This window comes from Camarhynchus parvulus, chromosome 3 (genome assembly GCF_901933205.1).
Source record: "Camarhynchus parvulus chromosome 3, STF_HiC, whole genome shotgun sequence".
Classification (NCBI taxonomy): domain Eukaryota; kingdom Metazoa; phylum Chordata; class Aves; order Passeriformes; family Thraupidae; genus Camarhynchus; species Camarhynchus parvulus.
Genome location: NC_044573.1, coordinates 36,210,005 through 36,234,899, shown reverse-complemented (window position 1 = coordinate 36,234,899; position 24,895 = coordinate 36,210,005). Strand labels below are relative to the sequence as shown.

Below are 24,895 nucleotides of genomic sequence, written 5' to 3'. Positions count from 1 at the left end.
ATTCCAAAGAACTTTCAGTACTCTGCAGTAGAAATAAGAATCCAAAAAGCTATTTTTCAACCCTAAGATAACACCACTGTGTTAAGAGCAGGCTTTTCACAGTCAAGGGTGCAGGGGAAAAAAAAGGTAAAATAAAGTTGGGAGATAGGTCAGTGGTCTGACTTGTAATATGAGAAGAAGAAATATCAACAGTCTGAAATTATAACAGCCAAATGAAATGTTAAAAAACAAGAAAGACACTAACATAGGTCTGTCAAAAAAATGTCACTTGTGATGATACAGAAGCCGTTTCTGTTACATATCCTGATACAAGAATAGTTTCTTTCATATTAAGTTTATTCTGCACCACCCTATGAAGCCAAAGGAGTAGCAAGAAAGTGTTTTTAAAAATCCTCATGTGTTTAATTTTGCATTTGCCACTATACAGTATTTCAAAATACTTGTATTCAAAATATGACAGACAATAACAATACCAAAACTGTTAGCTAACATGAAAAAAAATTTAAATCCTTGTCCTTAGTTGTATCTTGCAGTTATCTTAGTGGAAGTGATTCTATGATTCTAAGTGTTAGTTATCAGTACTAATTATTTACTAAAGTTATACCAATGAGCTGACTGGTGTATGTTCATTGCAAGGACATTTTACTGAGCAAATCTGTAATCTACATCAGAACTGCATGCTTTAACTACCACATGTTCAGGCTTTTTGAATCTGCAAGTGGTCTCATCATCAATTTCTAAGACAGGTGACTTTGCCCAAGTGGAACATGAATGAAGGAGCCAGCGGAAGACACGATGGAGGGAAGGTGCAAAGGATCTATTAGGATGTACGTGGGAGCAGTTATGTGGGTGATGCAGGGAGGATGAGTGTGCTACGGCACGGAGCGCAGCTACCTGGTCTCATTGGCACTGCTGAGAGCTTTGGGCTGGGCTGAGTCGCTGCCCACGGGAGCAGGGGGCGACTCACAGCAACACTGCCATGGCTCCGCGCATCGCAAGGGACGCTCCGTGTGCTGTGGCAAGAAGAAAAACTTCAGGAAACAGTTTAAAAAAAAGAATGTATGGAGTTGAAAGTTTGTTTTAGAAACAAAATATTGAAGTGTGTATAACGATGCCTGATTTCAGAAGTTTTTCAATTACATAAAGATTTTTATGTGGAATAACTCTGGGTCTCAGAAGCTTTGTGGCTGCCAATGTATACAATAATAATAATCCTCAAAATAAAAATCTTCTAGTCTTCAGAATAATACTAGTTTCTGCCAAAGCTAAGTGGCTTCTGAAAAAAAAGTCAATTGTAGAGTTTCTCACTGTCATCATATTCTTGGAAAATAGGGCCCTCTGTGTACAATTATGCATGGCGATGTTTATTTCAAAATTTTTTAAAACTATTTTTGCAATAATTCTGATGTCAACTCTTTCAAAGGCAGGAGAAAAGATCCACTGTTTTAAGCTTATTCATAGTAAGTTGGTAATGATGCAGAAATGCCACCATATCTCAGAATGCTACATTTTTAAGTTCCCTGTACGTAAATTCCAGAAAGCACTGCCACAGGAACTTCAGCAGGCATTCAAAGTGTGGAAGGAAATAAAAGTCTTGTTAATGAGCAGTTTTCACTGAATTAAAGCTTTTTGCGTTGAAACACTGGTTTCAGGAAAGATAAAGGGGATAAGAATGACTTCAGAGTGAGAACCCATGCACCAACAGAAAGGGGGGTGGCCAAGCAGCAAGAAAAGGAAACTTGTATTGTCCTTAAAAGCATATCAATAAATTCTGGATCACATACATGCTAATTTTTTCTATTGGCTTTGTCCTCAAAGGGAAAGAAAAGGTATTCGATGTACTGACATTCAGCATAGCCAAGAGAGGATAAAAGAGTTTAAAATGCTGTAATAATGCTCAATACCTGAAGCCTTCAGGCGTGGGGATGATGAGATGAGGATTTGGTGGATCACTATGGCACCGAGGCACTTTTACAGGACGGGGACTGTTTCGATGAACAGCTGCAAACACAAAAACAGATCACATTTACTCAGATGTCACAAAAATTCTCTTAAGGGCCATTTCAAGACATAAAATAAAACAAATTCCTATTTACAGAGCTAAGTGTGAACCGGCACGTAGTTTCTTATCCTTTAATAAAAATACATATTATTCCAACTTTGAATAAATCAATCCTATGTATTAATACTTTTCATATTTTTGTGTTACTTAACTCATTCATAAAATAATGAAAATTCTACAGATAGCCAAAAACTAGCAATCAGAAAATGTGTACATACTTCATAAAAACTTCAATGCTTCTACTTCACAAATTAATCTTATTGCAAAATAAATATTAACCAAATAATAATTAGCAAAGAGCAATATTATGTGCCTTTCCATAAGAATTAAGCTTTCTCAGACAATAATAGAAAGCAAATTAAGCTGTGGAAAAACCCACATATGACAGTTTTATTCAAACTAATGCCCCCATGACAGTCTGCCCCAAGGAAGTGGTACAAATGGACAGGACAAAACCCAAATGGGTAGTCACTATCTTCATGCCTAACTAATTCAGTGCCTCCAAGAGCAGTCTGCACCATCTGCCCTCAACTCCTCCTTAAATAATAAGAAAAACACTGTGGCAGTCACATCTCAAGACAGCTGGTTGCCCACCACACCATGAGTCAGTACTTTCTGCCAGGCTAGGTTCCTCTCAGGGAGCTATGATTCTGACTTGTTGGCACTACTAGAGCAAGCAAAAGATGGCAGGGTCAGATGTTGGTTGTCCTCTGTAATTGGCAAACACACTAGCAGGAGACCCAGAAGGCAGCTCCTGCCCCATCCAGGTGGACATCAGCTGTTTCACAAAGCAAAAAGACAGGATAAAACACCAGGAGATACACAGCTATGTGTCTAGAGGCAGCAGTGTGACCACAACTGGATTCTCAGCTTCGGGAAAAGGAGTAAAGACCATAGTGGGTTTAAGTCCTTCAAAGTGGTATGCAAATGTAACTAGGAAGTCTTTTCTTCTAATCAGGAGATAGGAGTGAGTACCTGCAGTATCCACAAGCCAGGATACAGTCTATGTTAAATTTCACATGTATTAAAGTTTCAGACTGCTGTTGAAGTCTGCACCACTTATCTGTGTCACCTCCTCCCCATGCCTCTGAGACAAAAGCAATTTAGTTTGTGTGATCTGCAGTGTCTGCAATAGCATTTATAAGAGTTTCAATAATTTGGCATCATCATGCTGGTGATCCACCTAAAACAGGCCTCCCTCTCAACGCAGTACTGAAAGTGAATGTACAGGTTTTTAATCACTGTGCAGAATTTAGCTAAATTTGATTTTAGACTATGCTTCTTTGACTGACTTTCACCACAAAAGGTTTGTCAGCTATAAGACTTTCTCATCAAAATGATATCAAAACAAGCTTTCCTGAAAAACTGGAAAACCTCCTCTGCTGGGGGCAGATTACCCTCCCCTCATGTCTTCTATCATCAACCCCACCCAAGATGTGGGCACCAGGAGAAAGACAAAAAAGATGACAAAGTATTTTGAAAAGTAAATGAGTCAATGGAGTTGAGAGGAAAAAGACAGAACTAGTGCTGAGAAAGAAATGAGTAAAAGGCACACAGAGCAGGCAAAACATTATTTTCTCAAGATGCATCATCAAATATGCTGATTTCACTGTAAGGATATCAATATTTATATCTATAAAGATGTATTTTACATTATGCCATATTTTATAGCAGAGAACTGTTTTGCACAGCTCCCATGTATAACTCATGTGTACTTGATAATATAAAGTCCATTAGAAGCAAAAACACCTGCAGTGCCAAAGTGTAAATAACTGCAGCACCACAATGAAAGTTTGAGAGAGGGAGCTGTAACTGCCTTCTTAAAGTTAAAATCACTTCTTTACCCAAGCTTTAAACAACACAGCTCCTTCCTATAAGATTTGCAGGACTTCACAGGAAGGATAAAATGAGATAAAATAAATCTGTAAAGCTTTGAAATTTCTTGGGTAAAACTACTACATATTTACACTTTATCAGGGAATAATGGTTTCACATCAACAATCACAAATAGAGATTGAAAATACTTTTATTGGTATTTCTCGCATTTTAAAAGCACTTTACAGTCAAAATTCTGTAACAGCAGCAGCAAAGCTCCAGAACAAATGCCAGTAACTTCTGCCTTACCAAGGTACAAACCTGTAACAGGACTGTGAGGTTTTCCAATAACATGGCCAATGCACTCATTCATCAGAGCTTGTAAACTCTAGGAAAGACAAACATAAAAAGTTGTGATGGTTTTGTTACAAGAAGCTTGATGGTCATATAACAAAGCTCACAGTAACAAAATTGCATTGTTCAAGTGTGTATGCAATCTGTCAGATAAGCACCCCATATTCTACCTATTGTATTAAACTTCTGGATCCACATTAGCATTCCGACTTAACTGATTTTTTTAAAGCTAGAAGTCTTGGTCTTCTCTTGGCTTTTGTCCTTGTCAAAATTACGTAACTATAAGAACTGAACAGTAGCATACCATAAAGAATATTTCAAAATATAAAGGTATTGGAACTTAACATTCATTGTTAATATAACTAAAATCACATTTCCTGGAAAAATTGTAACAACCTTTTCTGCTCTTACCCGCCACATCCAAAGAAGAAACCTAAAAAAACTGAGTGAGAACATGATGGCCTGAATCTCAATATGAAATTCTATTAAAACAAAAAATATTAAGCTCTGTATATTAAAAGAAATGCACTTTCCTTATCTACCCATGAAGCTATCAAAACTTCTATGAAAGGGATTTTAAAAATTAAAATCACTGAACTGGGCCTCAGACAATCTGAGACAAATTATAAGGTGTACTATTCAATGGGTATGTAATCCTGGACAAGTTGTCAAATCTTCCTGTGGTTCAATTTACTGGTCAGAACACCAGGAATATAATGCATCTTCACCAAGTAGTGAAATTATGTTCTTTGGTAAAGCTGCTGTGAAGGTCACTTCCATATGCCAGTTCACTCAGTGTAGCCGAAATTTGTTCCAGAAATTCAAAAACTTAGTGAGGGCCAGGAACTTCAAAGACTAAAGAAAACCAGAATTATAAAACTAAAGAAGCATTGAGTTTGAGACTGGCATATTTTACCAACACAGACTGAGCTAGAATTTCATTCTGAAATGTAGAGCTCTAAAGAGCTCATCATTCTTCCATGACATGATGTAGTATCTGAGAGATCAGGATTGACATTGCCATTTCTAGGTAAAATACTGTGACCAGTGCTATACAGATTAATCAAAGTGGCTTCAAGTGATGATCTCCAAAACTGAAATCCAGTTTAAGAAAGAAAGAAATTCAAAAATGTACTTAAGGTTTTGGGCTCCCCCCTTTCTTTCCCCCCTACTTGCTCAAAGTCTGCTTCAGAAACTGTGTCCAAGCAGAAGAATTTGAGGAGCTACTTCCTAAAGCTAAATTATCAGTGTATTCCAAATAACACCTTAACTCTGTCATTAAGGCAGAAAACTCTTTCCCAGCAACACAAACTAACAGGACTAACACATAATTTACTAGAGAGCCCCTGATAAAAATACATGAGAAAAAAAGTCTAAACTATGCACTTTCTGGATTACACAAGATTAATGTGGTTGGCATTTCATAACACATCTTGAAATAAGTAAAAATCAAGAGGTGCTAACACTTCCATTCTGGTATTTTGTGGCAACTGTGCTTTCACTTCTCTGAAGTATTGTACCAAGATGAGAAATAAATTCTCAGAACAGGAAAAGGAGGAAAGCAAAGTAGACAAAAAAGCCAGCTCTAGTCTACTGGTTTTTCCATAATAAAAAAAGAAAGATGCTCTAAAGTCTGTCTCATGTTGGAACTACTTGAAAATTAAAAAAATATTTAAATGACAGGGATTTTGTATTCATATCCACAGATGAACTCTGAGTGTTAATTAAGCCTCAGAAACTTAAATTTAGACATTGATTTTCACAACAGAAAGCTGCTGTCAATTATTCAAGACCCAAGATAAGGTGGCCTCCCAAGACAGTACTAGCAACTTGTCAGCAAACTGAAACCATTACTGGCAATGGTCACAAATCTACTCTTTTACTCTTTTCAGAATCTAACACAAGAGACAACAGCATCAACAGTGATATACAACAGCAATTGTTTCAGAACTGCATCTGGTTCAGATGCTGTTTTATAAAAAGTATCCATGCAAAACATATATTGATAGCTTCCCTGATATCATTTATAAATAAACACCAGCAGAAAAACTCATCCATACCAAGAAGTCATCTTCTGGGAGAGCTGAAATAAATGCTGGCTCAATGGCTTGAAGAAAATCAAAACCTTGAGTTGCCCATCTATGTAAAAGAAAAGACAGAAAATGAAATGGTCTTTGGCTAAAGCCATTAAGCGTTTCAACTACATCCAAGAACAGTAAATAACAGTTAATTATTTTTCCTCTGCAAAATATGATAAAATCCTCATTAAAAAAACAGACTAATATATAAAATGTAAAAATGTTAGCTTTTATCCAGTTCTATTCGGACAAAGACTGATTTTAGCAAGGACGCTGCCAAATAAGGTGAGCAGGCCATGCTATGTATCTACACCCATAACATGCTATCTTCCAAACAGTATCACCAACTCAACCATCATTTGTTTCCGAGCAACAAGCCAAACCACTGCAATCCCTGCCTGAAGTCTCCTTTCTGATACAAGACTGAAAGGATACTAAAGATTTCATGACTATGTGATTAGTAATGACTGGGCATCAGTGGTTTCATGGCCTAGAGTGGCAAAGTAGAGTAAGTCATTTGGTTGGCATGAGTTGTGTCCTCAGCCACCTGCTGTCCCCCATTGCCTCCCTCTCTGACCTACCTGAACTAGCAGCTGCAAACACAAATAGAATCACAGGATATCCTGAGTTGGAAGAGGCACACATGGATCATCAGAATTGAACTTCTGACTCAACAAAGGGCAACACAGAAGTTAAGAGCACAGTCCAAATGGTTCTTGAGCACCAGCAGGCATGGGGCCACGACCATTGCTCTGGGGAGCTTTTCCCAGCACTTGACCACCTCTCAGTGAAGAACTTTTTCCTAATACCAATCCAAAACTCCCCAAATGAAAGTTTTAAGCCATTTTTAAGCTATTTTCTCTTGTACAGTCACCAGAGAGAAGACATGAAGAAGTTGCAGATAGCAACTCATTTTCCTCTTCCCTTAGCTGAGTGAACCTAGCATCCTTAATTACTCCTCATTACATCTTGTCCTTTAGTCCTTTCACCATCTTCACTGCCCTTCCTGCTGCAATATTTTTATATCCTTCTTAGATTATGGAGCCCAAAAGTGCACAGAGTACACGAGGCGAAGCTCCACCAATGCTAAATACAGTAGTACAATCACTCCATCCAGCTGATTAGATCTGTTGTGCCTAAGACACCCCAGGATACAGGTGGCCCCTTTCACCACCTGGACACATCGCTGACTCAAAGCTTACAATCAGCAAGAACCTCGAGGTCCCTTTCTGAATGGCTGCACTCCAATCTCTTGGCCTCTGATCTATAAGGATACCCAGAGTTACAGCACCCCAGGTGCAAAATCTGGCACTTGCCCTTGTTAGATTTTGTGAGGTAGGTTATTGTCCAGCCCTCATAATCTATTAAATTCTCTCTGGCGATCTCTGTGCCCTTGAGGGAATTAATGTATTCTCCTAATTTAGTATGGCAAACCTACTTAGGATGTACACAACTCCTGTATCCAGGTCACTGATAAAAACACTGGAAAAAACTGGCCCTAAAACTGAGCCCTGAGGAACACTAGTGACTGGCCACCAGCCAGATGTCACTTCATTACTCCAATTTTTGAGCCCAACCCTTCAGCTCTACCAACAACTACCATGGCAGTAACAAGTTGGCTGTTACCTGGGTCGAGTGCCTCGGCCACTCTCACATTTTGTTAGCACATAATTCATCCATTTTCTGGCAAAGTTGATATATTTGTCTCCAATTTTCTGCCTGAATTCTCCAGACATCAGACGAACAACTTCTTTATGGTACTGTAAGAAACTAAAGATTACTTTTCACATATTAATAAGAAGAACAATATCCACTGGAGTATTTGCAAGCTAACAAAACTCTACAGTATGGTAACAGTCACATCCTATTCTTAGACAAAATTATTTTATGCAAGCAGTTGCCTACTTACTGACAAAAAATTAATCAAGAAAAGTATGATACAAAATATGATACAGTGAGAGGCGGTACTGAGCCACACTGCGTTCTTCTGTGTGCATCAGGCACATGCTGATGTTTAACAGTGCACACAACATTGAAGAAACATCCTACAGAAACACTTGGTTCTGTAACCAGATTGAACTGCAAAGTAGTGTTTATTTTTAGTTATATTGCAGTAACATTAGGGGATAAAAAAGCTATCTATGAGCATTTAAAAATCAAACAAATACCAGCTATTTCTTATAAGACTATCCTAGAAGTACATTAGGATATGACACAATCTTTTAAAAATTTTACAAAGCCCAGAGGCATCAAATAGCAAAACAGTTAAAACATCTGAACATAACATTTTGAATGCCTGCACTCTAATGCAAGCACTCAAAAGCTTGTACTGCATCAAAGAACCACCACAAACTCTGAAGAAATGTCTCATGTTACAGTATCATGCTATTCTAGGTTGAAAAACAGTGAGAAGGTAAGTTAAAGCACAGGCTGGTGGAGTGACCATCCTTGGAAGTACTATAAAAATGAGTAAATATGGCCCTTTCTGATATGGTTTAGTGAGCATGGTGGCACTCACTTGAAGGTTGGACTTGATCTTGGAGGTCTTTTCCAACCTTAATGATTCCAATATAATCTAAAATGCTCCCAAGCAGCAGAGCTTACAAGACTGTACCTGAAATCATCAAGTTCTTAGAAGCTTTTCAGATTTCCAGGCATTGCTAATTTAACAGATTTATCAGATTCATCTGTTGCTTTTCAATTAGTCTCAAGTAAAATTTCTGAGGCGACACTTTTTATGATATCCTGCTAAAACTGGGAAGTCACTAGAAATTACCAAATGTGAGGCCCATCTACGTGAAGGACTGCAAGGAGGATCCAGAAAACAACAGACCTGTCAGCCTGAAAGTTATGGATCATCTAGTACAGGACAACCAGGAGATTAGGACCAGCCAACAGGGGCTTGTGAAAAGCAGGTCCTACTTGACTGACCTGACCTCATTGTATGAGAAGGCGAGCCACTTAGTGGATCTGGGAAAGGTTGTGGATGTCATCTACCTATATTTTAGTAAAGCTTTTGACATTGTTTTCCACAGCATTCTCCTGCAGAAGCTGGCTGCTCATGGTCTGGACAGAGGTTCACTGTTTGCTGTGTAAAATTGGCAGGATGGCCAGGCCTAAGGAGTGGTGCTACACCCTGCTGGCAGCCGGTCACTGTTGGGGTTCTCCAGGACTCAGTTTTGGGGCTAGTCAGATCAATGATCTGGACCAGGGGATCAAGGGCACCCTCAGTCAATTCACAGGTGACACCAAGTTGAGTGGGAGTGTTGGTCTGCTGGAGAGCAGGAAGGCCCTGCAGAGGGATCTAGACAGGCTGGACTGCTGGACCAAAGCCAATGGGGTGAGGTTCAACACGGCCAAATGCCAGGTCCTGCACTTGGGTCACAACAATCCCATGTAGCACTACAAGCTGGGGGAAGAGTGACTGCAAAGTTGCCTGGGGAAAAAAGACTTGAGGGTGCTGGCTGACAACTGGCTGGACACGTTCCTGTGTGTGCCCAGGGGGCCAAGAAGGCCAATGGCATCCTGGCCTGCATCAGCAACAGTGTGGCCAGCAGGACTGGGGCAGTAATGGCACTGGGCACTGCTGAGGTTACACCTCAAAAACTGTGTTGGGCCCCTCACTACAAGACATAGAGGTGTTGGAGCAAGTCCAGGGAAGTGCAACAAAGCTGGAGCTCAAGTCTTGTGAGAAACAGCTCAGGGAGCTGGGATTGTCTGGCCTGGAGAAAAGAATGTTCAGGTGCAACCTTACTCTTTTCTACAACAACCGGAAAGGAGGTTATAGTGAGGTGGGTGTCAGTCTCTTCTCCCAAGTAAGAAGTGTTAGGACAAGAGAAAACAGCCTCAAATTGAGGGGAGGTTTAGACTGGATATTAGGAACAATTTCTTCAATGGTAGAGTGGTCAGGCATTAGAACAGGCCACAGAAGTGGTTGAGTCCCTATCCCTGGAGTTATTTACAAGATGTGTAGATGTAGACATGGTTCAGCAGACCTGGTGGGGGTGAGTTAACAGTTGGAATTGCTAAAGGTCTTTTCCAACCTAAATAATTCAATAGTTCCATAAATTCTTTTATTTCCACAGTTATTAGTTACCTTATTTGCACTAATGCAAAACCAGAAATTTCAATTGGTTTTTGTTTCCTTACCTCAAACCCAAAATTATAACCCTGAATCATGGCTTCCCGGTAGTATTGCTGCAAAGTGGCAGATTCAGATTCATCAACTTCAGCATCAAACTCAGATGTGAACATGTGATCAACTCTATCAATGGCACTGCTTATCTTATTGCATAGCTGTAATGCATCATTCTGAGTAACAACAAAAAAGGGATGGGGAGCAGCAAAATATTACTTAGTCTTGACAATTGTAGAATATAAGGAAAACATGAATCTAATAATTACATTATTTTAAATGAAAAGGTACTATAATGCCACAAAAATTCATTCAGTCTTAAAAAAACAAACATTTTCCAGCAGTTGCATGAAGCAAGTCCTGTAATTAACTCAAGTATTATAATAAAGTTCGCATGCATGTGATTAACTTTAAAAACAAAGACAGCAAAAGAGTGAGCAGGGAATCAACAAAAGAACCACAAAACAAACAAAAACATCCAACCAAAACCAGACAGACAAGAAAGGAGAAAATGAGTTCTACTATCTATAGCGTGATCAAGCCTTTGGTTCTATTTTCACCTTGGTATCTGGACACAGCCTCTATTGAATGCAGGGACTTGATACTGCCACTTAGAGCCCAACAAACAAACAAATAAACAAACCAAGCCCATCAAAGAAAACACTCATCAAACAAAAGCAAAACAAACAAACAAAAAAACCACACCACACCCACAAAACAAGCAAAGAAAGATTTAAAAACTCACACCAAATCTAAAAGAAAACAAACAGAGAGACTACCCACTTTTGCATTTTCAAATATAGGAAGAAAAGCTGTCTGTTGCAAATCACTGATTTTGATAAACTTGGTTTTAGAAAATCATACACTTTCTTTCAATTCAATATTGCTGCCAATCTGTTGCTATGGTATTTCATCTGCATTATGGACTTGTTTCCCAATTACTCAATGCAGAAATCATTACACCAATATAGCTCAAAAACACACTCACAAGTCATTTGCAAAAACAGAGTGGAAATTGTACTGAATGTGAAGTCCATAGAGGACTACCACATAACTTACAATTGCAGAATATGCCATGAGCTTTGCAATCAAATCTTCCACTTTTTTACTTATCAGCGAGCAAAGCACCATCAGTTTTGATAAATAATTTCCAAACCTGCTTACCTTTAGCTGCTGTAGAGCTTTGGCAATGATTGGTTGGCTGGATGTCTGTTCCTGGTGCAGAGATATGAGCCCTTCAATAGACTGCTGGAAAGCTTTTCTCTGACTCACAAGGTGGGCAGACTGAATGACTACAAGGAGGAGGTTATCAACCTAGAATACAAGACACCACTACTTCTTGTAAAGAAAATTCTCTGTATAAATATATCAAATATCACCAGTTTGCAGTCAGTTATTTTTTAAATTCTAATATATGAAAGACCTCTAGTCACTATTCATTAAAATCTAAATTCACACAGAAAAGCTTGATGCTGGCAACTAAAACTCTCATCTAGTGGGCAGAGTTCCATTAGGGCATTAGGGTAAATGCCACAGCAAGTTTTCATGGGGAATGTGGTCCTGTTCACTTCAGGAAAATATGGGAAACACTGCATTAAATTATCTTCAGATTAGCTATACACAAAAAAAAAGAAGCAACAGCTAAGCAAAAATAATAATATTTTCTTAAAGCAGATGGAAATAACAACCATCAGATAAACAGAGGTTTTATCCAAGAAACACGGCATACTTCAGGACAAAAGCCCACTATTGAATAGGGAAAGACACAGATTTAACATGCAGTATTTGCTTAAAATTTGAAAATTAACAATATATGGTATGTTTTGTAAATCAGAGCTCTGATATCACACAAGTCTAAAAGAGCATACAGTCACAGAATGGTGCTGTCATACTAAGCTCTGCTGATTTCAAACGACAGGCAATGCACTTGCAAATAGTTACTCACAAAACAAGATCTCCTTCTTCCTGACTTTCAGTATCTCCCCCCCAAAGAATATTTTCATGCTCAAAATTCTTTAAGTGTTGATGAGATTCTTTTATTTCACTTAACTAACACCTTACATTTTCTCTAGTTTGCAATCAAAATGCATTTTTTAAGGCAGAATCTTTCTGAAGGATTTTTTATTTCCTAATCTTTCAATCCTGGATTTAAAAAAAACTAGTGTTACAGACCTATAGACACACACATAGTGTTTTATGTACACTTACATATGAAAGAAACCATTTACAAACCAATTTTCATCTATTGCTATTTTCATTTTCTGAATGAAATAATAACTTTGATAGAAGTCTGAAGAACTTCTAAGCACTTAATCAAAGGCTGTTTTTTTATTGTTCAATTGGAACAACAGGCAAACAAGAAACAATATGTTTGCATGTTACAAGCAGCAGTATGTAGAGGAGTAATTTTTTCAACTGCCTGTAATTGCCAGAACCCTCTGAATGCCAAAGGTCAGGCACAGTGACATGGAAAGTCCATGTCACTCTCTTCTTGGACCGTACAGCCCATTTATGGTAGGGATCCAAGGAACTGCATGACATACCAAAAGGAAAATTCATATAGCTTAACGTTAAGGACATAAGAACACAAGGGGAAGGGAGCTGGCCCAGCTGTCAGAGTGCAGCAGAACTGCTGGCAGTGAAATCCTGCTGGCTTGGGAAGAAGGAAAGTATGACTGGAAACATTTCTTCCTGCAGAACTGTCGAACATCCAGTAACTTCCAGAGAAATTTAACATTAAATGTCACAATTCATCCAAGATCAAGAGCAACTGGTTTCATGCCTCAGTGTGTGGAAAGCACAGAACTATCACATGTTCTTGGAGACTGATGATTTCCTAATGTTCTGTTTTCAAGTCTTATCCACACTCCTGAACACCCAACTAGACATTAAAAGTATCTCTATTTTTTTTATACTATTATACAAGTACAACTCTGAAAAAGGCACATTTGTAGAGACCAATCCTGCCAGGAAATGCTACAATCCATTTAATATTTGCATTTAACACAACGAAGAATCAAATTCATTCCTAAATTTAACTTTTTATTACCTACAAAAGGACACATGCTTCACTTGAATCACTCCAGTTAATCTGATAGAATAAGCATTCATAGAGGTGTAGAGGAAAGAAAGAGTGGGGGAATAAGACCACACCCACCTGCATGGTGCGCAGCGTATCAACAGTTTCTACCTGCGGCACTACTTTGACTGGCTGACCCTCCCACGCACTCCAGCTGTCATCTAATTCATGGTCTTTGTCACTGTGCTTGGTCATCAGCAAGTAGGCCTCATATGTAAGCTCATCTGAATCCTTGGAGCAATCCTTGCCAGCAGCTGCATTGAGGAGCTGCAGAATCACAGCCTTTTCCCCCGCAATACTGCCTGGTACGAACACTTGTAAACTCTCCAGTCCGGGAATTTGTACCTGCAGATAAGAAATACACTGAGTGAGTGAATCTCATTGTCTTTATGGCAAATAAAAAGATAAAATAGGTACTATCATTTAAACAACAGGAAGAATCTCCATCATAAAAGGCTGTACAATATACATACTAAAACGGTACCTTCAGCTATTTTTGCATTGAAAGTCAAAATGCATTAGAAATTATCTCTTTAGAAATCCACTGCATCACCATTTTCAGCCATTTATTTCTGTGCATTTCAAGTTAATCCTTCTACATATTCTCCTAAATGAATTTTGTTACAAAAAAAGTCCAGTGTCACATATATACTATATATGTATGTATATACACATATGCATACATATCTAGTATGTATAAAATACATATGTGGAGTGTATAATATATATACACATATTTTAAAAGGTAAATTAGTCAACAAAGAACGGAGTATTAGAAGAAAAATTCCTTCAGAATTCATACATTTCTCAGCGACTACAAAAGACGAGTAAACAAAAATCTGTCTAAAAAAGTATCAATTATTCTGCTACTTTCATAAAAGCCAGAATAAGTCCAGTTAGAGCATTCTCTTTTAATAAAATAGTATTTTGCTGCTACTGCTTAAAAACTACTTCCAAATATATCTGTCACACTGGTAGCAATACTTCAACCAAGTTAGGCATCAGAAGCAGACTGTAAATAGCCAGTATCTTGACTTGACATGAGGTAACTGACTCACGGTGGAGTTAAATTCTCTCTTTTCAGAGTGTCATGTTATCAAGCTAAGACAAAACACTGCACTCAGCACTTCTACCATTAGGTAAGCATATTTTATAACTAAAAGGACTATAATCTGTAGGCCAACACAAAATAGTAGATGGTTGTTACTTAAAGCTAAATTAGATTCCCAAAACTAATGAGCATCCACCTGAAAAGGCTGTTAAAAATTTAAGATCTCTACGTGATATTAGAGGGCCAATATAGAAAGTGTTCATTATCAAAATGTGTCATTTAACCCATGTGTAACAGATGTGTCAAACTGAAGACACAATTTTTTCTTCAAAAAATGAACATCAGAAAAAGATACAATCTTTAAAAGGTCTACTAGAATTAATATGGTGTCTTGAAGCATCCAAGACTACATACTTGGGGGACATTTTTTTAAATAAACATAGACTGATTTCCCTGACTATTTTCCAACTCAAACAATTCACAGACCAGGGCCCTGCTGAGCCAGTTGTTTTATCCATGTATTTACAATCCTTTATGAACTACTCTCCTATGAATTTGTTTGTGTCCCTTTCACCGAATTTCTGTATTCAGCAACATTTATATAAATCTGACAAGAATTATGTCATTAAAAAGTTAGTGCATTATATCCCAACTGCGAAATATATATTAAATGCATGGAAGGACAAAAAAGAACAGCAAATCCAAATACACTTGAACTGCTGAAGCTGAATTTTTAAGGAATTTCACAAAACCACAAATGCGGGACTTTGCACTGCAGTAAACATAGATCAGCAAGAGCTTAACTTACTTTTGCTGTATAACAGTTTTCTAGCAACAGTTCCTCTGGAACAGAGCACAGTCCCTGCATTTCTCATGTCCTTAGTAGTCTCTAGGAAACTTGCTAAAGCAGACCGCCATTATAATACTGTTGCTTTATGAAAGCAAAACACAGATCTATTGTCTGAGATTATCTACTCAAACATGTATCCAGTCACCTAATAGATTTGCAAGCATTTGTTTCACAGTACTCACTGCTAAGTGTTATTAAACAGAAAGGTTTTTCCTCAGTCACAAAGAGAATCTTTGGAAAAAAAAGGAATTAAGGCACTGATTTCCCGAAACATAGACTAGCATTCTCATTCATACAAGCACAAGTACAGAATTTGACTACCACAATTCAATATTAAATACACAACACTTTAAATGTTGAAACATAGATGTCCCCTTAAAACACTAGAGCATGCCAATATTTGACATTTTGCTTAGCATACTCAGTTCACCTTCATGCCTCTAAACTTTATTACCTATGTGAATTTACCTTCACATACTCTTTTGTTTTCAGAGCATTCAGAAGATCTCGCACAGGGGCTGACAATGCAAATTCTGCTGCTATTTCAAGGTCCTACAAATAATGACAAAACAAAGGAATATGCTTTCAGACTAAATTTCTTAAATGCATATAAATAAGAGGAGACTCTGTTAACTTACCTTCCTCAGCATTTTAGCAAAACCAAGAGCTTTGGAGGCCCTTTCTCTAGCTTCATGGAACAGCTCTTTCAGTGCTCTGCTGGTCTCTATAACAGACCTCCTGAAACATTGGTAGAAATGAAATGACAATATTTTAATAAATCATATTACACTTACACAGCCATTAGAAAATAATTATTTACATATATGTTAGTAAGAAGAACATAAATATTTGCAAGTAGCTGACAAATAAATTGAACTTGCGTAGGCACTTTTATGGTAAGAATATAAAAATCTATTTCAAGTATCATTACATAAAAACTTCTCATAGCCTGAACTCAAGAGAAGGTTACTAGGCTTCAAAAAATTCAAAATGATGATTCATTACTACTGCAGACAGAAGTACAGTGATACAGAATGCAAGTTTGCAGTCTAAGGAATAAAATACATTATGCATCTGTCAGAGGTAGAGAAACATATAACAGCATTTTGTTATTGTTAAGCCAAAAGGTTTAATACCTGATTTCATCTGATGCAATACTGTCATCAGCACTGGCCCAAAATTCATCACAACTGTCTTGTAGTCCAGAATCTAAAAATATTCCTGTAGACTTCAGCAGCATTCCTGCAATATCACTGTTGCAACAGAAATGGTGGAACTTCAGAGTTTTATTGAGGTAGCATGGCATCTTATACTTCTTCCTTCTTAGTGCAAGAAAGCTGTTTCCAAGTCCATGTACAGAAACAAGCAGCACCTTGGGGCCCACAGAAGCCAACTGCACCTACTGCATCCTACTCCTACAGCCACTGCAATAATCCATACATTCCCAAAGACTAACAGCTGCTTAATGACATCTCACAAAGTCCCATCTGGGAACCCCAAACAACTGCTGACTTCAATACTCCTCGAGCATTAAACAACACCATAAGCAGAGGAATTAAATAAAACCTACCAAAACAGCTTTCCAGCTTGAGCTTCACCTCCTCTTATATAAGGAGTTATTTCTTTGGTGAAATTCCATTCTTCCTCTAACAGATTTTTTAAACTATGAGATGCTTGAGGTAACTGCTGCAGCATTTGGATCCAGCTTCGCATATAATCAAAGTAAACCTGAACAAGGACACAGATCATTTAAACAGAAATTGTTACACAAGGTGTTAAGGACTAGAACTTCTCAAATCAACGGACAAACTCAGTATTATACAATTTTTAGAAGGTATTTCTACAATAATTTTCATTTGCTCCAACTGAAAATGAGCTGCATGTTTTCACACAAAAGGTGCAATTTATGGCTTAGCAAGTATTAATTTCTGTGTCTCCACAATACCTTCCTGACAATATTGACCACCTTGCTTGCTGTGCTGCTACTTACCATTGTATTAGTGAATACCCACAGTAGCCAGAGTTTTTAAAGCCTGAACTGCTGAAAAACAGTCTCTAAAGCTTTTATTAACTGGATTATGTCAAAAGGTTTTATCTGAACATATCCTCCTAGATATGGATAAGTGCTGTGAAAAGGTTTCTGAGATTCTACACTACACTTGCTATTCCTTTATATCAAGTCTTATCTCTCACCTTTATTTAATTACTATTGTTTTAAACCAATATGAAAAATCCAGGTAAATTCAATATTTCTTTAACCATCTGCCCTTCAGGATTATATTGAATGCAAAAAATTACCTTTTGTTTCAGTTCAATAATCCATAACATCCCTCCTCAAAAATGGTTAAGATACTTTCTATTGATTTCAGGTATTTTCAGACTACACTGAAAAAATGCCATGATCATAGAATCATGGAATATTTTGGGTTGAAAGGGACCTCAGGGATCGTCTAGTTCCAACCCTTATCTTTCAGAGGCCAAATGTTTTTCTTAAAAATACTGCTTTAACTAATTGCAACAATGAATACACATTAAAACTAAGGTATCAATTATGCATTAATGCAATGCCAATAGACGAGGATACAATGTTAGCAAAAAATAACATTTTATTCTATATTAAAAAGTTCAAACTTTAATTTGTTCAAACTTGAGTTCCAACTAATTTGTTCAAATTTGTTCAAACTAATTAGTTCCAACTTATAGAATTTACAGTTCTATATATGAACCATTTTTGGTAAATACAGGCAATTTACAAGTATATTGGATTACAGAGCAAAACTCAGTATTGCTAAAACAGCACTGGCTTGTGTGTTACCTTTACAAGTCCATTAAAACAATAAAATTGTATCAAAGCAGGGAAAGGAAAAAAAGAAAAATGCAACCATCCCCAAAAGGGATAACAGATTTCTATTAGCAGTATCCAGATCGATAGATCAGTTGAATGCTCTTTTTTGAAGCTTACCATTAACATTTTATGCAAATCCTCTTCAAAAGAATCAATGTTGCAATCAATCTTTTGTAAGTCATCTAACACTTCCCGTAACATGAACTGGTAATATTGCTTCATTAAGAGTCCACCCTTCAGAACTTCTTTACACTCTCTCACTAGCTGCAAGAGAAAAACCCCAAAATTGCCATCAGTCAAGACATTACACTTAAACTCACCCCTTGTCAGCCCAGTTTGTCTAAATATGTTAGTCTGCCACTAAATAATTTCTACAGTTTTTTGAAACACATACAGTCGCTCTACACATCTGCAGGAAAGATGTCACTAGTTTTCCAGGATTATCGCAATCCCATTATTTGCCACATCAATGTAAATGGAGATGGAGGCAGATGTTTCAGACTTACTCCCTGCACAATGCCACAGCAAGCAGCTTACTGGATAATTAGTTTAGAAAGGGGCAAAAGGGCTCACAGTCACGAAATCACCACTTTCAATGGAAGCAAGTCAGGAAAAAAATGCAATGTGTTTAACACAGGCTTAGAGAAATGTTTTACTACAGCGAATTCACTGTCAATCTCCTGGGCAGGTGCCCTCAATTCCAAAAGCCATACCAGACTGAAAATGATTAGTGGGTTTTTGTTGCTTCCTTGGGCAAAGCTAACATGAGGAAAGTTCTCTTTTCAACCGCAGAAGGGGTTGCCTTTGGAAGAGCTGTCACCTCTCCCTGAAAGCTTAGTCTTTTATCTATTTCAAGAGACATGCACAACCACAGGTACACAAGTACACAAGGAGCAAGGATCATTTCAAACCTACACTAACATGTTGATGCCTTTCTTTCAGAAACACTTGAAGTGCTAAGAGTGTATTCTGAGATCATCAGTCTTCAAGTTTGACAAACCCTGATTTTTTTTTCCTAAGGGTCAGAGGGAATGGAATTGTTGGAATTAATATGCTTTTTAAAATCTTCTATAATGGCTCTCCTGGCAAAGTGATATACCAACAGAGTGGACTCAATGTGTAAGAAATTATAATGGCACAAAAGCAGAAAACATACAAGAATGTTATTAGTATGACAAGAGTCTCTGGAATCCTTTACAGGCCAGAACACATTGTATTGCATTCCTTGATGTGCAGAGGAAACAAGGACAATAGTCTGAATTCTACAGTTTAAAATTTACCAAGTTAGGTGAAAAGGGGTAAAAAAAGGAATTTTTTATAAGGTGGAAATCCAAATGGACACTTTTATATCCCTAACATGTCATATACTTTAAAATTAATGTCCTTCTTCACTCCACTCAATCACATGCAGTGTACTTTCTGTTAACCTATAGGGTTATTTTTTCCCTTCAATGCATATCCATTCCAAAATAAACTTTGTAAAGCTTCATTAAAAATTGAGTTTATTTAAATAATACTTTTCTACAGGGGTATGCTATTGAGTAACAGAATACAGGATCTACAAAAAACCAGCAAAGTTAATCTTAGTGATCTTAATCTTTTGAAACTGAAATTCACCAGGCAGTGGCCAAACAAAATTTTGGTGTACAATGAGCACATGAACGAATATACAGCTTAAACTGAAAATATTATCACTATTATTGGTTTGATGGGTTGTTTTTTGTTTAGGTAGTTTATATAACAAATTATTTTCTCAAAGCAGGTGGGGCAAGACAAACAATACCAACTTTAACAACCAAACAGAAATAACCCACAAGCACATACACACATCCACCTCTCAACACAAATGCTGAATTTAAAAACCATCTTGAACTGTTCAGGTACTAAACTGCCATTAGAAGAGAACAGCTCTCTCCAATAACACAGTATTATCAGGATTACAAAAGCTAGTACTGAAAGTGAAACATGGACAAAAAGGAGGAAGGCAGCAAGAAAGGAGAAAAGGCACATTGTAAGAGGGATATAATCTGTGTTAGTTTTCTTTTTGTGTATATACTTTTCATTGAAAATCATATTAATTTTTTCATACAATTGACTTGCTAGTAATACAAAAATTTAATGTCACCTTGAAAAAGTTGAGTAAAAACACTACCATACCTGATACATTCACACAGTACTGCTACATATTTCCAATGGTACCAAAAAGCAAGAGACACTTAAAGGTCTCAGTGCCTCAAATAAGATTCACTAGGTCAATCACTACAAAAAACAGACTCTGCTGTGCAACTTGCATACAAAGAACAATCAAGATGGTAAGACCATCTAACAGAAGGAAGTGGAGCAGTGCCACTTCCAGAATGCTGTGCTGTAGCACCAGCTCTCCTTCCTGAATAATATCTTGAAAGAATTGAAAAATCTTATGTCTGCAGTTAAGGTGGCTCAGTTGTCTTGAGTTGTGTACAAGTTTTGCATTCCTGCCCAGTGGCTGGGAGAGCAGCATGACTGAAGACAAGTGAGTTGATCATATTTCAGATGGTCACCTTCTGAGGGCTAGAGAGGGTGATGCATGACATTGATGAGGTCCCCTCTCAGCTGTCTCTTCTCCAGGCTGAACAGGCCCACGTCCTTCAGCCTTTCCTCACAGGAGAGATGTTCCAAGTCCCTAATCATCTTTGTCCTCCACTGGACCCAGTCCAGGAGCTCCATGTCTCTCTTGTACTGAGGAGCTCAGAACTGGACACAGCAGTCCTGATGCACCTCCCTAGGGCTTGAGTAGAGGGGCAGAATCACCTCCCTCAACCTGCTGGCAATGCTCTCACATGATAATAAAATAACTTAATTTGAGGATCAATCTATTTGTAGGAACCAGGTTCCAGAAGGCTGGACCAGAGTATCTCTAATCCAGTCTTCTCCGTAATTCTTTAACACTCTGTGGACTTGAAGAGTAACACAGACTCCTGGACTCTTCAGCTTCATGAAGATTTTAGGAATTATAATTCTTCAGGAAACAAACAGATCTATTTGTGAAACATCTTCCACAGCTCCTTTGCCTATTCAGAAATACTGTGTGGGACGGGAAGTATTTGCTGAGTTGAACTCATTTTTTCAATGTCATTAGTAAGGCAGTGTCCACCACCAAAACAGTCTGGTACAAACATATTATTTTCCAGGAGGAAAAGTGTAATTTTTACTTAGCTTGGAGTCCAGAAGGAGCACACAAAATGTTAAGGGGGGAAAACATAAAATCACCCCCATTTCTGAAGGATACACTGTGTTTAATAACAAAGTATGCTATGCAGCAGATTACTCTGTGATTGTTAAGGCTGAAATTGTAGGCTTCAAATGGGGAGAACAAGAGAGAGCATAGGGCAGGAAGGAAGACAGAACAAATTTATCTGGGACCACAAAGTAACACAGCAATGCATTTTGGATCAGCAAGTAACTGGGATATGAGATCATAATCAGTCCAAGATCTTATTTTAGATGTTTACTCCTAGAGATCATCTGATAAAACCTTGATTTGGCTATGCTTGCCAAGATGTAGGGACATCAAATGAATTTAGTAAGTCCTAGAACTATAGTTTGAAAATTGGCATTGATCTAAACAGCCTTCATTGTACCTGACAACCTCCAGAAAATAAATCCTTATACAATACTCTCAACCAGTGACAAAACTGACAGTCTTGGGTCACTACTCACAGAAAATAATACACTAGGCTGGGGAAGATTATTTTTTTTTATTTCATTTTTCTTCTCAATTAACTTTCACTATGCAACCACTGCATGTTAGCAGATGTCTTGCATTCACAAGAGAAAAAATGAAATCAAAGAAAAAAGAGAAATACAGACCCTTAAAACTACTTATATTGCCTAAGAAACCCAAACAGAGGAAGATATGCTAGAGAAGATTATATAGCCTATAATGCAAATGGAATCAATACCATCTATTTCTGTTGGCTAATAATATTGTGAATCATTGGTTTCAATATGGAAGCCTAAATCACAGAGCTATACATGACTAGTTATTTATTATGCAAAAAGCAGATCTCCATATGAAATACAAGACTATTTACAAAATTATTACATAATTATACCTTGTAATTTCTTACCCTTATCCTTTTTAAACTGACACCATATCATAATGAAATGACAAAATATTTCAAACACGAAATACGTATTAAAAAAGAAATTGAAGCAAACCTGTTTAATACTCAAAAGAGATGGTTCCCCAGCAGGTCTTTGTTCCAACCTCAGCTTGAGACATTCATGGATAACATTGAGCAGGACCCGGCAGAGAACCAAGAATGCCGGTTCAAAAGATGGCAAATCCATGGATTTCAACTCCTCCCATGATACAGCACTGCATTTTTGCTCACAACAAGGTGGGAAATTTAGTAACTGCACATAATCTGAACACAACATGGGATCTGGAAATTCTGAAAACTGTAACAAAAAATAGGTATCATGAAAAGGAACCTTAAGTCTTTAGGATTTTGGATTTGTTTAAAATAGCATGCACAGAAGTATGTTCTTAAAAGGTAAAAGTCTATTAGCTGGCAAGTAAACCACACAAGTTTCAAGTTTATATCATTGAGAGATTTTTATGTTAACTCTTTTTTTAAGGATCATCAGTCTCAGGAAAAACAACTATGGACCCTTTGGAATGAACAAAACCACCTACTTTATGTTTCTGTTATGACATTATCTAGAGAAACAAGTGTACACTAAGCTACATCAGGTACATAACCTCACCCCTTTTCAAATACATAATGCATATATTAACATAAAACTCCACATTGTAAATCAATGCAATATTCAAAAAAATGTCACTAGCTAAACTAAGCCAAACTACCAAAAAAGTAACTTTTGAATTTTGGTAGCTTTTACATTTAAACTGTTTAAAAAAGGAATATGAAATATAGACATCAAGCTGATTTGTTCTTTTGAGGATTTTTGTTGGGTTTTTTGTTTGTTTTTTTTTAAATAATAGACTTATTTTTCATTTAAATTAAGATTCCATTTAAATAAAATTACTTTTCTAATTAGAGAAAATAATTGAGACTCTATGAAATAAACATCCTAGAAATCTAAGCTATAAACCTAGTGATAACATTCTAAGCAAGGCTGTACATGGAGGTACTCTGGGGTTTAATTTAGAAAGAAAAGTTGGACTGCAGAACATGTAGCTCCTAAAGATAACAACACACTAGTCATGATTAAAGAATAAGATTTGTTTCAGATTAAGTCTGTTTTATTCTTATTCTCATTTCTCAGCTGCTAACTATGACATCTGAATATCCTTCATTTCATACAGTAAACATAACTAGCATTTTCTAGGTTTTTCTTCAGCCAAATTTAAATAACATCACGACAAAAGGGAGAAAAACATTACCAGTAATTAAAGTAAGGTACTGAAAAATGATAAAACTACTGCCTGGAAAGCTTTAAAAACGTTTTAAACTCATAATCTAGCAGAAAATTAAAACACATATTTACAAACATATCTTCTTAAATGGAATGCTAATGTCTTCTTTTTACTCTCTTTAAAAGGAACATATAGCACCAGAATAGCATCAGAGCTAAAGATCTTTATACAAGAAGTTTTCATTAACAAACAGATCATGAAAATACTACACTTCCACAGTACAAAAAAAAACCTTAAGAAATACAATCCTCATGGTGATGCAAATATAGTTTAGGGAAATTCAGTTCCTATAAAAATATTAAAGAACTAGTCTATGAGCAAAAATTACATAGCCAAATTGAATAAATTTGCAATATTCTTTTCTAGCTTCAATGATAACAGTAAATGACATTAGGGCTTACTTCTAGACACTTAAACTTTTACTGTTCAATCTAACTAATCTTAATCTTCTGCAGGCTCAATCTGAAATATTTCAAATACTTCTTATAAAAACCTCAAGAAAAACTCTAAGCCATTTATTGAGAGTGTACAAAAAACCATACTCCAAATTGCAGCCAGTTGAATAAACAACAAACAGGGTACACAAGCTTAAATACATTCTATTAAAATAATATCTGATCTCATATGCTGTTAAAAATAGTATCCATCTTCACCAAGAATGAAACTGTACAACTTCTATACAGAATGGACTCTATAATGCCTAGAGCCCTGTTAAAGTATCAGAGCCTACAGAGGAATCAAACATGTTCTAGAAAACATTAAGACCAGGAATACATATAAAGATTTACATATATTTAGGATGAAATGAGCATTAAAATGTATACAGTGGAAAAATCCAGAAAGCACATTTTAGATGTGTTTTAGACACTGTTTAAGCAACAATAGAAACAAAAGTATGTCCAGAGACTTAGAAGTATACACATAAACAAAGAGTCAAGTAACAGAAACAATAAAGATTAACAGAATACTAACAACTCTGTCTGCATACAAATACCAAACTGAACTGCACTAAAAAAAAGACACTACATTCAAAGTTCTGTCAGATGCAAAGACCAAGCAATTGAAACCCATCTCTTCCATTTTAGTATAAAGTCATCTTTTGCTGCATTAAGTACACAGAGTTGTTTGTGGTTTTTTTCTGGTAACGTTCTTCAAAGGTTGGTGCAGGAAAGAAGTTGACAATTTATATATATATATAACA

General features: G+C 36.9%; 1 protein-coding gene across 1 annotated transcript in view; it reads right to left on the bottom strand.

Annotated features, from left to right (window-relative positions):
- MAP3K4 (mitogen-activated protein kinase kinase kinase 4) overlaps positions 1 to 24,895 on the bottom strand; it is a 64,257-nt gene that overhangs the window by 20,550 nt on the left and 18,812 nt on the right. The window contains 15 exon segments of the mRNA XM_030946044.1: positions 895 to 956; positions 959 to 1,013; positions 1,905 to 2,001; positions 4,187 to 4,265; positions 6,292 to 6,370; positions 7,936 to 8,069; positions 10,459 to 10,620; positions 11,609 to 11,758; positions 13,602 to 13,868; positions 15,893 to 15,976; positions 16,063 to 16,162; positions 16,561 to 16,677; positions 16,995 to 17,152; positions 18,387 to 18,533; positions 22,470 to 22,712. Of these exon segments, the coding sequence (XP_030801904.1) occupies positions 895 to 956; positions 959 to 1,013; positions 1,905 to 2,001; positions 4,187 to 4,265; positions 6,292 to 6,370; positions 7,936 to 8,069; positions 10,459 to 10,620; positions 11,609 to 11,758; positions 13,602 to 13,868; positions 15,893 to 15,976; positions 16,063 to 16,162; positions 16,561 to 16,677; positions 16,995 to 17,152; positions 18,387 to 18,533; positions 22,470 to 22,712 (1,934 nt within the window).